Source organism: Otolemur garnettii, unplaced genomic scaffold, assembly GCF_000181295.1.
Source record: "Otolemur garnettii isolate 467f Iridium unplaced genomic scaffold, OtoGar3 scaffold00029, whole genome shotgun sequence".
Lineage (NCBI taxonomy): Eukaryota > Metazoa > Chordata > Mammalia > Primates > Galagidae > Otolemur > Otolemur garnettii.
This window is the reverse complement of record NW_003852424.1, coordinates 17,591,909-17,604,999: the sequence shown is the minus strand read 5'-3', so window position 1 is coordinate 17,604,999 and position 13,091 is coordinate 17,591,909. Positions and strand designations below refer to the sequence as shown.

The window sequence follows — 13,091 nt, the reverse complement described above, 5'->3', positions numbered from 1 at the left end:
TTTTTTTTTTTTTTTTTTTTTTTGAGACAGTCTCACAGCTTACAGCAACTTCAAACTCTTGGGCTCAAAGGACTTTCTTGTCTCAGCCTCCTAAGTAGCTGGAACTATAGGCACCCGCCACAATGCCCAGCTATTTTTTGGTTGTAGCTGTCATTGATGTTTGGCCCACCAGTTCTGGTCTATGTGGCTGGTGCCCTAGCCTCTGAGCCACAGGCACCGAGCCCACAGTCTTGTTTTTGAATACGAAGTAATGCAGCTAAAAGCAATTCATCAGGCTCTGGTGCCTGCAGCACAGTGGTTATGGCCGAGAGTGATGGGTTCCAACCCAGCCCCAGCCAGCTAAATGATGACAATTGCAACAACAACACAACTGCAATAAAAGGAAAGCTGCGTCAAGAGAATCACTTAAACCCAGGAGTTGGAGCTGTGATACCAGAGCACTCTACCAAGGGTGACATAGTGAGACTGTCTCCAAAAAAAAGGCAATTCATCAAGGTGCTGACTACATATCTAGAATACCTGCAACAGGGACCTATAAGTAGTACCAACTGTTTTTATTCAATGAAATTTTATCAATACATAGCCACACCCATTCATTTGTGTTGTCTATGGCTGCTTTTTTTTTTTATAGAGACAGAGTCTCACTTTATCGCCCTTGGTAGAGTGCCAGGGCATCACACAGCACACAGCAACCTCCAACTCCTGGGCTTAGGCAATTCTCCTGCCTCGGCCTCCCAACTAGCAGGGACCACAGGCACCCGCCACAACACCTGGCTATTTTTGTTGCAATTTGGCTGGGGCTGGGTTTGAACCCACCACCCTCGGTGTATGGGGCTGGCGCCCTACCCAGTGAGCCACAGGCACCGTCCGTCTATGGCTGCTTTAACACTACAATGGCAGGGTTAGAGATTATGTTATCAATACAGTCCCTCTGGCCTGAGAAGCCAAACAATATGGCCCTGTGCAAGAAAAGTCAGCTGCTCTGATCAATGACAGAGTCAAATGACAAGCGCTCAGCTGCCTGCACTCACAAGTCAGGCCCCAATGCAGCACTGCACTCTCACTCATGGAGGATGGGACAGCACCCAGGGTGCCCCAAATGCTAGGGTGAGCCAGTCCCTACAACAGGTGATCCAAGTCTCTTGGGTCCCAAATAACATGGTTAGGGAACAGGCAGGTCCTCTGCCACTGCAGAGGGCACCAAGGACATCATTGCAGCACAGCATGGACTCTAAGACCTTGTCTCCCAGTGACCATAGCAGCCTGTCCCCATCTCCCTGCTGCCACACTGCCCCTGTAGTCCACTCCCTGATGGGAAGCCAGGGCCAATCTTAACCACAGCTCAAAATGTATCATTCCTGGGTATGAAACTGCCCCAACAGAGAATAAACACCACTTCCTTATAGAGTCCTAGCCATCCTCCTGCATGCCCTACTCAGGACAGCTTCCATGGTCACCTCCACTGCTCCTTCTCACTCTGCCCTCCAACCTACCAGCCTCCCTTCGGGGCCACAGATGCACCAGAAACAGCCCTGACCCAGGGCTTTGCACGTGCTATACCTGGGATTGGGAAATTATTGCCAGATACTCATATACACACACAATATAGAATATCAACAATAAAAAGGAAGGAAATTCTGACACAGGCTACCATATAGATGAAACTTTAGGACATCATGCTCAGCGAAATAAGCCAGACACAAAGGAAGGACAAATCCTGTGTGGTTCTACTCACACACAGGAGGTTCCTAGAATTATCAAATTCAGAGAGACAAAGTAGAATAGTGGGTGCTGGGGGCTGGGGAAGGGGTGAGGAGTTAGTGCTTCCTGGGGACAGAGTTCTAGTTTGGGAAGATGAGAGGGTTCCCTAGGTCAGGGTGAGAGGCGGTCACAGGGAGCAGGATAGTAATAGAGCCCCAGAGGGGTGGATGGGTCCAGAGGCCCCGGGAGAAGGGAGGGAGGATATGCGGCTCACCCGAGCATGACGTTGGCATATAGCTCTCGCACTGTCCTGGTTTCTCGTTTTCTGGTGATCTCTGCGTCGTACCAGAAGCCCCGCTCCTTGGGGAGATCAGGGTTGTAGTTAAGCATGACCACTTGGCCCACCTCCAAGTCCTGCCACTTGATGATGGTTCGGGCACGAGCCCGGACATCCCTGGCACTCATCTGGACCACGCCATTCTCTGGGTAACTAGGAAGAAAAGCCCATCCTTAGAGCCCATGGTCACAGCAGACTTTATACCCTCAACGGGTAACAGAAGCCAAAGTGGAAACGGCCACACACCATAGCACGTGCACAGGCCCATCCCTACTGCCCCCCCACCCCCGCTCCCCCGACAGTGCTGAAAACACACAAGCACATAAGATGAGTTCCAGTTACAGGAGAATTATAGGTTGGGGCATGTCCCCCCAACAAAAGAGATCTTGATGTCCTAATCCCTGATTATCTGTAGACATGACCTCTTGTGGAAACAGGGTCATAGAAGTGATTATGTTAAGATCACACTAGAGTAGGGTAGGCCTTAATCTGACAGGACTGGTGTCTTCAGAAGAGGAAAGGAGACACAGAGAGAAGAATGTCACACAAGGGCAAAGGCAGAGATCAGAGTGATGCAGACACAACACTGGCCACCACAAGAAAGTGGGAGAGGCAAAGGAGAATCCTCCCCAAGAGCCTTCAGAGGAGCCTGGCCCGTACGTTTCTACTGTTATATGCCACTCAGTTTGCGGTACTCTGTTACAGCAGCCCTAGGAAACGTGGAGAAGCAAGTTCAGGTGGATAAACAAAATAACTTTTAATATACACATATGGAAAATGATTTTTGCAGAGGAACATGTTTTGTTTATATGAACACATCATATATTGGTATATAATAGAAAATTATTCTAGATACATAGGAATATGCCACTAGCCACAAAAAAAGGGCATGAAATAGAATGTTCTGGTGAAACAAAGTTAAGCCTCAAGTGAGAGAACCACCCCAAATCTGAGTGGCTTAACTGCCTGGGGCTCACTACCGTCTCTAAACCACCAAGAATAGGGGTTGTGAAACTTTTTCTATAAAGCACAAGGTAGTATCTTTGGCTCTGTGAGGTGGATTTCTGTTGCAACTGCTTCTCTGTCACACGGTGTAGCAGGACAACCACCATTGACAACACAGAAAACTAATGGGTAACACACTTTGATAAAGCTTTGGCAGTGGGCCAGATTTGGCTCTAGGGGTACAGTTTGAGACTTCCAACCAAGAGAATGTGAATCTTATGTCTGTGATTCACATAATCCAATTTCTCCAATGAATTTCACAGAGCTAAGTTAGAATGGCCAGAAACTATTCAGGGATCCAGGAAAGAACTAGATGAAACCCCCACCCCCTACAACATGAGCCCTAAGTGGACTTTGCTCTGTCATGGACTGAACTGTGTTCTTCTCAAAATCCATGTGCAAAGCCATAACATGCAATGTGACCATACTGGAGACAGGACCTTGAGAGAGAAAAATGAAGGTTAACTGAAGTCATAAGGATGGGGTCCTAATGTGACAGGACTGGTGTCCTTATAGGAAAAGACCCCAAAGCAGATGGAAGAAAAACTATATGAAGACACAGTGAGAAAGCAGCCACCTGCAAGTCAGGATGCTAGAACATTCTGGCTGTCCAACCCCACTGAGGCACCTATCACTCGCCCTTGGACTTCTAGCCTCTAGAACTGCATGAAAGTCAGTGTCTATTGTTTGAGCTGCAGTCTGTCATATCTTATTGTAGTAGCCTGGACAGACAAAATGCTGCTTGTGTCTGTCACCAACACATGTCCCTGCGACAGGGCCAGGCAAACAGTAAGTGCTCAATAAATACACACGCAGGAAACAGAGCTTTACATTCCAAGCAAAGAGACAACAAATACAAAACATGGTGACATGCGTAAATAAGAGGCATGAATAAAACAATACAGGAAAACTGGAGTGGGGAGAACATGGCAATTTGCTTGGCCAAGCTGAACAGAGATCTCCAAGGAGGAGCCCGCCTGGCTGGTCCCCAGTAGGTGGCCTCATGTGTTGTTAGGGTATGTTAGGAAAAGGATCCCAGCCTAGCCCCAGGTCCTAACTGCCAACCTAAGACAGCACCAAGGTCCAGACTAAAGACACGTAGCCAACAATGATATGTCCCAAAGAGCCCAAGTTCCCTAGACCAGCCCAAGCCCACCAGACACTCACTCGTCATATTTCACGTGATAAATGACATCATCTTCGGGGGCTGGACTAGAGGTAGAACAGCAGGGCTCATCCTGGGAAGGTGCCTTCCGTGTTACCTTGACAACCTGCGCCTCGAACCAAGCCCCCATGTTTGTGTCCCGAGCATCGACGTACTCATTGACCTGTAAGAACAAAAATTCTCGTCCTGACTGGGACAAGGTATTCTGACAGGAGCCTATCTTGCTTCTGAGAGTGCTGGTGATTCAGAACCCAGATGCAAACTCAGATGCTGATAATAGGGTTTATCCACCACAGCACCCATGACATTAGGCCGGAGCACTTCTGGGGTGGGCCTGTCTGAGACACCGCAGGTGCTGAGCATAGTCCCTGCCTCCACCCACCCAATGACAGAGGCTCTCCCCACTCACAAGTCATGACTCTCAGATGTACCCAGAGATGGCCCAGTGTTCCTAGGAGGGAACAATCCCCCAAAAGGGAACCACTGCCTATATGGAACCACAGGAAGAAAGTAGGCCAAGTTGGAACAAGATGGACGCAGAGCATGAGTGTATTATATTAACGGAGGCCCTGCTGCCATGCTCCAGCCATAGCTGCTATGCAGCTCCAGGAAACCAGTACTGCCAAGAGAAGCTGGAAATCTTGGCTAGGTGCGGTGGTTCACGCCTGTAATCCTAGCACTCTGGGAGGCTAAGGCAGTTGGATTATTTCAGCTGAGGAATTTGAGACCAGCCTGAGCAACATTGACCCTCCCCCACCCCGGTCTCTACTAAATATGAAAAAACTGAGGCAAAAGGATCACTTGAGCCCAAGAGTTTGAGGCTGCTGTAAGCTATGATGCCACAGCACCCTACCAAGGGTGACAAAGTAAGACTTTTAAGGAAAAAAAAAGAAAAAAGTTGGAAATCTAAATATTTCTGTAGAAGTCTTTTCCTTCTTTTGAGACGTGGTTCTTGCTCTGTTCCTGAAGCTGGGGTACAGTGGCACAATCACAGTTCATTGCAGCCTCCAATTCCTGGCCTCAATCAATCCCCCTGCCTTGGCCTCCCAAAGTGCTGAGATCACAGGTATGAGCCACTATGCCAGTGGTTCTCAACCTTCCTAATGTGGCAACCCTTTAATACAGCTCCTGTGGGTTGCAACCCACAGGTCGAGAACCACTGCACTACACTTAGCCCATTTCCTGATCTTAGATGGCAGCAGCGAATTCAGAAATTCACAGCCACTGCAAGGGCTACAGAAAACACCTGCAGGCCCCAGCACAGGACTTCTCTGCTCTAGAGGGTCACAAAGGAATGAATCCTAAGTGTTCCCCACATGGAACATGGGGAATGCCTATAATCCTAGCACTCTGGGAGGCTGCTGGGAAGGAAACCAAATTCCCGCCAGTCATTTCCACTGTAGGATGGAGGCTGCCTAGTCCAGGAGGAGGCTGGCTGCCCTCAACAAAGTCCAAGCAGGGAAGCTGGGGGAACCTGGGCTGCATTACCTGTGGAACCCAAGTGCGCAAAGACCATGCAGCCCCAGAGCCTCACCTTGTACAGCCCTGCCTCGACCCATGTGGCCTCATCCCCCAGGTCCACTCTGCTCTCTGTCTCAGCAGCCGCCTCGCCATGGTTGGAAGACTTGTCAGACTCGCTTTGGGCCAGACAACAGCCGGAATCCGTGTCTGAGAGCTCAGGGTCCCTCTCCTTGATTGCAGGGGGCAGCACAAGGCTCTGGCGGACCAGGAGCTGGATGGTGTCATTCAGGCGGACGTTATAGTCAAAGAGACTGTGGCCATCCTCCATCTGTGGAGATACCCAGGACAAACATTGAGTTTGCATGTGCAGGCACCAGGCTGGCCTTGAGCAAAAGCACCCGCATCCCCACCCTCATGCACAGTGAGATCTAGATCAGACTGAAGCACCTAAAGCCAGGGGGGTCTTGTTTGCAGCACCACCACTGGCCCTTCCTTTAAGGGCCCCAGGCCACCCTCAGTGCGGGCTGTTGGCATTATACTCCAAATATTCCTATGAACACACAGAATATCGTCGTCCCAGTGTGCCACAGACGAAGTGGGTTTTCAGAGGTTCTTCCTAACTTAGAGCAGCTTTTTTTTTTTGGAGGTGGAGTCTCACTATGTCACCTTCGGTAGAGTGCCATGGTGTCATAGCTACAGCAACCTCAAACTCTTGGGTTTAAGCGATTCTTGTGCCTCAGCCTACCAAGTAGCTGGGACGACAGGGTTCCTGCCACAACGCCCAGCTATTTTTTGCTGCAGGTGTTTTAGCTGGCCCGGGCCAGCTTCAAACCTGCCAGCCTTGGTGAATATGGCTGGCACTGTAAGCACTGCTATGGGCGCTGAGCCGCTTAGAGCAGCTTTTCTTACAGTACATTACCCCCTGCCTCCCAGGGGACACTGGACAATGTCCAGGGACACTTGTGGTTGTCACAACTAGGAGAAGGAAGGTGCGCCTAGCATGGAGTGGGTAGAGGCAGGGACGCTGCTTAGCACCTGCTGTCTTCAAGACGGCCCTAACCCAGAGAAGGATCCAGGCCCAGTGTCCACAGTGCTCAGGAGGAACACCTGCCCTGTGTGAACACACCCCAGTGTTCAGTGGCTCCAGTTCAAACCTTATCTGCCCAAGGCAGCTTCTCCCTCCATCAACTCCATCCTTCTCTCTGAGGCCTTTATCCCAACTCCCTTGTGCCTCACAGATAGGGCTGTCACTAGCACAATCCAACAGTCTGCACCTCTGGTCATCTGACTCAGCAGCTGTGCTTGAAAGGACCTCCTGAGCTGCACCCGAATGGCAAAAGAAGCAAAGGGGATTAATTTGTTAGAAACTATCCCTTGGTGATCCAGCACCAAACAAGGACCCTTTCCCATGTGGTTTACCCAATGTCCCTAAGGCAGGGGCCTCCTCTTTTGCACTGTGGACACTGCCACTGGGTAAGGCCCCCATTCTCTGGGGTGGGGCCATCCTGGGCCCTGCAGGGTGCCGAGCAGTATCCCTGGCCACCATCCACTCCATACCAGCAGTAGCCCCGTCATGACAACCAAAAATGTCCCCAGATATTGCCCAGTATCTCCTGGGGGGCAGAACTGCCCTGAGGAAGGGGAAGAGACAGGGCAACAGATACACAGAAGGGTAAGCTCTCTTCCTCCCTCCCAACCTTTCCCACCAGCTGGAGGTCCACAAGCCTGGTGCCCATTAATATGCAAACAGCACCTCAGGTCAAAGTGAGTTCCAGAGTCCAAGGACTTTCCCTTTGTCCATCATAAACCTGAGAACCTGATGAAAGATGGCTTTTCTTTTCCAGAAAAACACCTGCCCCTACCGGCACCCAAATTCCAGTTTTCAAGCTATCTTGCAGCTTCAGCCTCCTGAGTAGCTGGGACTATAGGTGCAGCCACCATGCCCAGCTATCAGGAAAACACTGAGCACAGCCATCCTATGAACAGCTGCAGAGGTTTCAGGGGATACCTGGAAACACCCTGGATATAGAGTGCCACTGACAACTGCCTCTCCCTCACCATTCACTCAGTGAGTAGGGAGTGCCTGTGATACCTCCACACTACTCTGGTACCAAGACACGGCTCCAGCACTTCCAACACCAGGCAAAAGACTCAGAAAGCAGGAGGCACGTCAATCTGTACACACATGTTCACACAGCTTCACACAGCTTCCTTCACCACAGCCAGGGAGTGCAAACAGCCAAAAGTCCACTAATACCGGAGTGGATAAACCCAACACGGACCATCCACAGTGGAATAGGACTCAGACATGAAAAGGAAGGAGGCTCGGACACAGGCTACAACGTGGAGGGATCTTGAGGACATCATGCTCAGTGAGAGAAGCAAACACAGAAGAACACACAGTGCGAGACTCCATTTATATGACATGACCAGAACCGGAAATCCAGAAACAGGAAGTGGATTCATAGGTGCCAGGGGCTATGGGTGGGGGAAATAAGAGGGGGTTACCTGGTGGGTACAGGATTTCCCTTTAAAGTTATGAAAATGTCCTAAAATTAACTACAATGATGGTTGCAAAACTTGACTGTACCTAAAAAGCACTGAATTGTACTCTTTACATGGGTGAACTGAACAGTATCTAGACTACATCCCAATAAAGTTGTCAAAAAAAGGAATAACCCCATCTAAGAAGGGTGCGTACTACATGATTCCAACTCTAGGACATTCTGGAAAAGGCAAAACTGTAGAGATGTAAAAGATCAGTGATTGTCAGGGGCTTGCGGGGCAGAGGAAGGAACAGGCTGAGCACACGGGATTTTAGAGTAGCGAACTGCTCTGTAGGATACTGCAATGGCAGACACATGTATGTATTTGTCCAAACCACAGAATGTTCCACACCAAAAGTGAACCCTACTGCTGACCTGTCTATGGAGGTTGGTCCGCTGTAACCAACGCCCCACTGTGAGGGCAGGGAGCTCTTCACCTCCTGCTTGATTCTGCTGTGAACTTTGACTGCTCTAAAGAAATAAAGGGCGCTAATTTTAAAAGGGAGGTAATAAGTCAAATGATAGGGAAACAAGAAGCGGATAAGGCAAATGGCACTTAAAGGATGAACAGGATAATTTGCACATGGGGACCCAGCACTCCACAGATGACCTTCAGAGCCAGGTCACTATCTGGGATGGGGTGTCCTGGGCACTGCAAGGTGCTGAGTAGTGCCCTTGGTCTCCCCCCACTCCAGGTCAGAAGGACCCCTCCCTAAGCATGACAGCTCTGTAAGCACTGCCAACCTAAACAGGCCCCACATGTGTATCCAAGGGACACCTACACGGGAGCTCATCATGGGTTCATAGCAATACCATGTGCCAGCAAAACACAGCAAAAAACCTGCCCAGCAGGGAACAAGCACGCTATGGCTCATGTACCAAGGAGTACTGCACGTAACAGCCATACACAGCAGAGCAGAGGGGGGTTCCTTGCACCCTGTGGAGGGATTGAGGCAGGTCCCACAAGACAGCAGCAGTCCCAGCCCCACCATGACAAGCCAGAAGGTGGCCTAGAGGACATACAGGGTAGTAGGGTGGCTGGGAGCCAGCTTGGGGGAAGTGCCACAAACCAAGTAACCTGGACAGAAGCAGTGAAGAAGGGAGAAACAGAACAAAGCCAGCAAAAGCCACATGGTCAGATCCCGCCTGCCTAGGACATGAAGATGAGGCTTATATCCCGGGGGGCCAGGACAGATCTGACGCAGGGCCCTGCCCAGGCTTGCCAGGCAGTCACTGACCTGCAGGCCCAGCCTATTCCCTCTTACACATTGTCAGAAACAGTACCTGCACCACCAGGGTTGGCTGATCTGGTCCCACCCATCCACGGCCTCAGCCCTTTACCCATCAAGAAAGCATGGGCAGAGAGAAGCACCATCTACCGGGCAAAGGTGCCTAGGATAGGGACAGAAACATGGCAGGATGTGGGCAGGGAAGAAGGGCTGCAGCTTTGGCCAAACTGGCATATAGCTCCAACTCCAGGAAACAACTCATAAGCCGGTCAGGCTGCTTTCTGATGTTGCTTTTTTTTTTTTTCTTTTTCAGACAGAATCTCACTTTGTCCCCCTCAGTAGAGTGCCATGACATCATAGCTCACAGCAACCTCAAATTCTTGGGCTCAACCAATCCTCTTGCCTCAGCCACAACGCCCAGCTACTTTTTGGTTGCAGCCGTCGTTGTTAGGCAGGCCTGGGCTGTATTCAAACCCGCCAGCTCAGGTGGGCAACAGAATGAGACCTTGTATCAATAAAATAAGTAGGTAAATTATGATGCATGCAAACAAAAGGTCTTCTACTAAGCCACCACAAGAACAAAGACACTGTGGCACTGACATGGAACCATCACAGAGATAGTAAATGAGCAGTTCACGGAAGAGAAAGGCATGCATAGGAAGGTGCCTGTGGCTCAAGGCGTAGGGCGCTAGCCTCATATACCGGGGGTGGTGGGTTCAAGCCCAGCCCCAGCCAAAACTACGAAAAAAAAAAAAAAGAAAGAAAGGCATGCATATAGCCTGTTCTTATCTGGAATATAAGCAGCAAACATGCACAAATATGTCCAAGTCTTCTGGAAGGAGACAGGTTATCGCTGTAGGGGGAGGCCTTGAGTATTGAGGTAGATGGGGAAGACCTGCTCCTTGTTTCTTAGACATTTGAGATTTTATGCGACAAAAAGGTTTGTACCACAAACCCTTTTTTAGGTTTTATGTAAAAGCTAAATAAATATACAGGTAGACAACTAATAAGTACTGCTAGTTCCTTTTGAAAATTTATGCTAAAAGCTCACCACATCTATTGTTTCTGCCCTCTTTCTATGCTCCCCAGCCATGTTCAGTGGTTATTTTTCAGGGTGCAAGTGCCACCCAGAAGTACAACAGAGCAGGAAATTATACCACCAAGTTTGGCAAGTAACGGTTTCCCACTCGGCTCAGAGATGGAGATTTCAGGGACAGAAACCAGACTGCAGATCACATCAAGGACAGCGTGAGCCTTGTGCCAAGAGGGAACAGAGCATCTGATGGGGGTCTGGGAGAGGGACTGAACCTGGGGGAGAGAATGGAAGTAAATTCTTCTGCCTTCCTGGGGAAGCATCCTTGGCCCCCACCATCAGCTCTCAGCCTGGTAGGGACGAGCTCCAGGCCTCTGTGGCATTCCCAGGTGCATACAAGACAGATGGATGGGGCAGTGCATGTGGATCTGTGGGTAGGGCACCAGTCCCATATACCGAGGGCGGCAGGCTCAAACCCAGCCCCAGGCAAACTGCAACAAAAAAAAGCCAGGCCTTGTGGCGGACGCCTATAATCCCAGCTACTCAGAAGGCTGAGGCAAGAGAATCTCCTAAACCCAAGAGTTGGAGGTTGCTGTGAGCTGTGTGACACCACGGCACTCTACCAAGGGGGATAAAGTGAGACTTTACCAAAAAAAAGGACAGATAGATGGACAGAGGGATGGAAGAACTGAAAATCTATAAGGCAGGATCCCAGATAGGGCAGAGGGGACAATGCACACATGGGGAAGAAGAGACAGAGTAGACAGCACGACCCCTCTCGTCATGTCCCAGCACACTATGGATGGAGAGAATGGATCAATACTGACAAGTAAATTCTGCCCCCCAACCTGCACATGCCCCAGGTGAGGACAGGCCCTTGGATCAGCACTTCAGAGGTCAGTGAGATCAGCACAATTGTCACAGTGATACCAAGATGTCTGTCTCTGGCCATTTTTTATTTGTGTTCAAGAGAGTACAGAGGAATATTCAAAGGCTGCAGGAGGTGGCACCACCATATTTTCTGGGTACTATGGTACTCTGAACGGTCTCAGCTATCAATCTCTAGTGACAACCAGCAGATCCACTTAAACAAAAGCTGTTTGGATTCTTTATTTTAGAGGATGAAAAGGGGTCCTGAGTTGAAACATTTTGAGAACACAACCCCTGACCTAGAAAAACTCTAACAGTGCATTTTGGGACCTGTTCTAGCACATTCCACAGCAAAGCTGTTCCTAACAGTAAAACCTGGACACACTGAGGCTGGATTGAAGCACAGATCTAACTGGCAAACAATAGCCAGGGGAATAATTCCAGCTAGAACAACAATTCTGGCCTGTGTTTGTTTTTATGAAGTTTTATTGGGACACAACCACGCCCATACATTTATAGACTGTCTATGACTGCTTTGGGGGCCACAACAGCAGAGTTTGGCAGCCCCAACAAAGACTGGCCTACAAAGCTACAGTTATATACCACTGTACCCTTTATAGCAACCATCACCTAACACCTGGCTTGGAAGACAAGCCCTGTGGCTGGAAGCTCTCCTGGAGGAAGGCTGGCCATAGTGAGTGGGGATCTGATGGTAGGGACCCTCCCTTGTACAGCCTGAGAGATCAATGTATTGTCTCTGGGAGGAAGCCGTGCAATGGGAACACCTGGTACAATACCTGCAAAGCCTGTAAAAGCCACCATTTTGACTCATGTATCAGTCTGAGGCAATTTAGCTGTTTTCCTAAATAATCTATTAAATTAGTAGTTGTCAACAGGGTGACCCTGCTCCAAGACCACTGGGCAATGTCTGGAAACATCTATGGTTGTGAAAACCTGGGGGTGGCTCCTGGCACAGAGTAGGTGGAGGCCAGGACACTGCTTAGCACCCTGCAGGGCCCAGGATGGCCTCACCCCAGAGAACAATCTGGCCTCAAACATCCACAGAAGGGGAGACACCCTGAGCTAGTTTATTTATTGCCACTTATGAAAACCAGGCATGGGGCTCAGCCCTTCACATCTACTGCTGCAGCAAATTCCCACCAGGCTGCAAAGCGAGCATGGGAGAGCTAGTAAGCTGCCAGATGTTGAAAAGATTACGGAAAGTGTAGAACATGTACCTGAGTGCATTAAAAGTGCCTCAAAAGACAGCTATTATTATTTGTAGGGACAACCAAAAGAGAAAAGAATAAAGGCTGCAGATGCTTCTCTTCTCTGTCCAGGCTGAGCCTGCTACCCAAACTCCCTGTCCCCATTTGTTTCCCCACATTTCCAGTAATCAAGTAACATAACCTCCACCTTATTTAGCCCAGATGCAACCCTCCATATCCCGAAGGCCAGCTCTGCTCTGCCTCATACCTCAAACCTACCGCACTTCAGACCTTGGGCCATTTTTTTTTCCTCCTTTAAGAAGCAAGGATTGGGGGGCACCCGTTGCTCAGTGGGTAGGGCAATGGCCACATACACCAAGGTTGGTAGTTCGAACCTGGCCTAGGCCAGCTAAAAAACAATGACAAAACAAAAAAAATAGCTGGACATTGTGGCAGGCGCCTGTAGTCCTAGCTACTTGGGAGGCTGAGGTTAACAAATCGCTTAGCAAACCTCAAGAGTTTGAGGTTGCTGTGAG

General features: G+C 49.6%; 1 protein-coding gene across 1 annotated transcript in view; it reads right to left on the bottom strand.

Moving 5' to 3' along the window:
- UHRF1 (ubiquitin like with PHD and ring finger domains 1) overlaps positions 1-13,091 on the bottom strand; it is a 38,099-nt gene that overhangs the window by 19,449 nt on the left and 5,559 nt on the right. The window contains exons 3-5 of the mRNA XM_012804450.2: positions 5,743-5,997; positions 4,211-4,371; positions 1,976-2,191 (exon numbers count right to left, since the gene is read on the bottom strand). Coding sequence (XP_012659904.1) covers positions 1,976-2,191; positions 4,211-4,371; positions 5,743-5,997 — 632 coding nt within the window. The remainder of the gene's footprint in view (positions 1-1,975; positions 2,192-4,210; positions 4,372-5,742; positions 5,998-13,091) is intronic.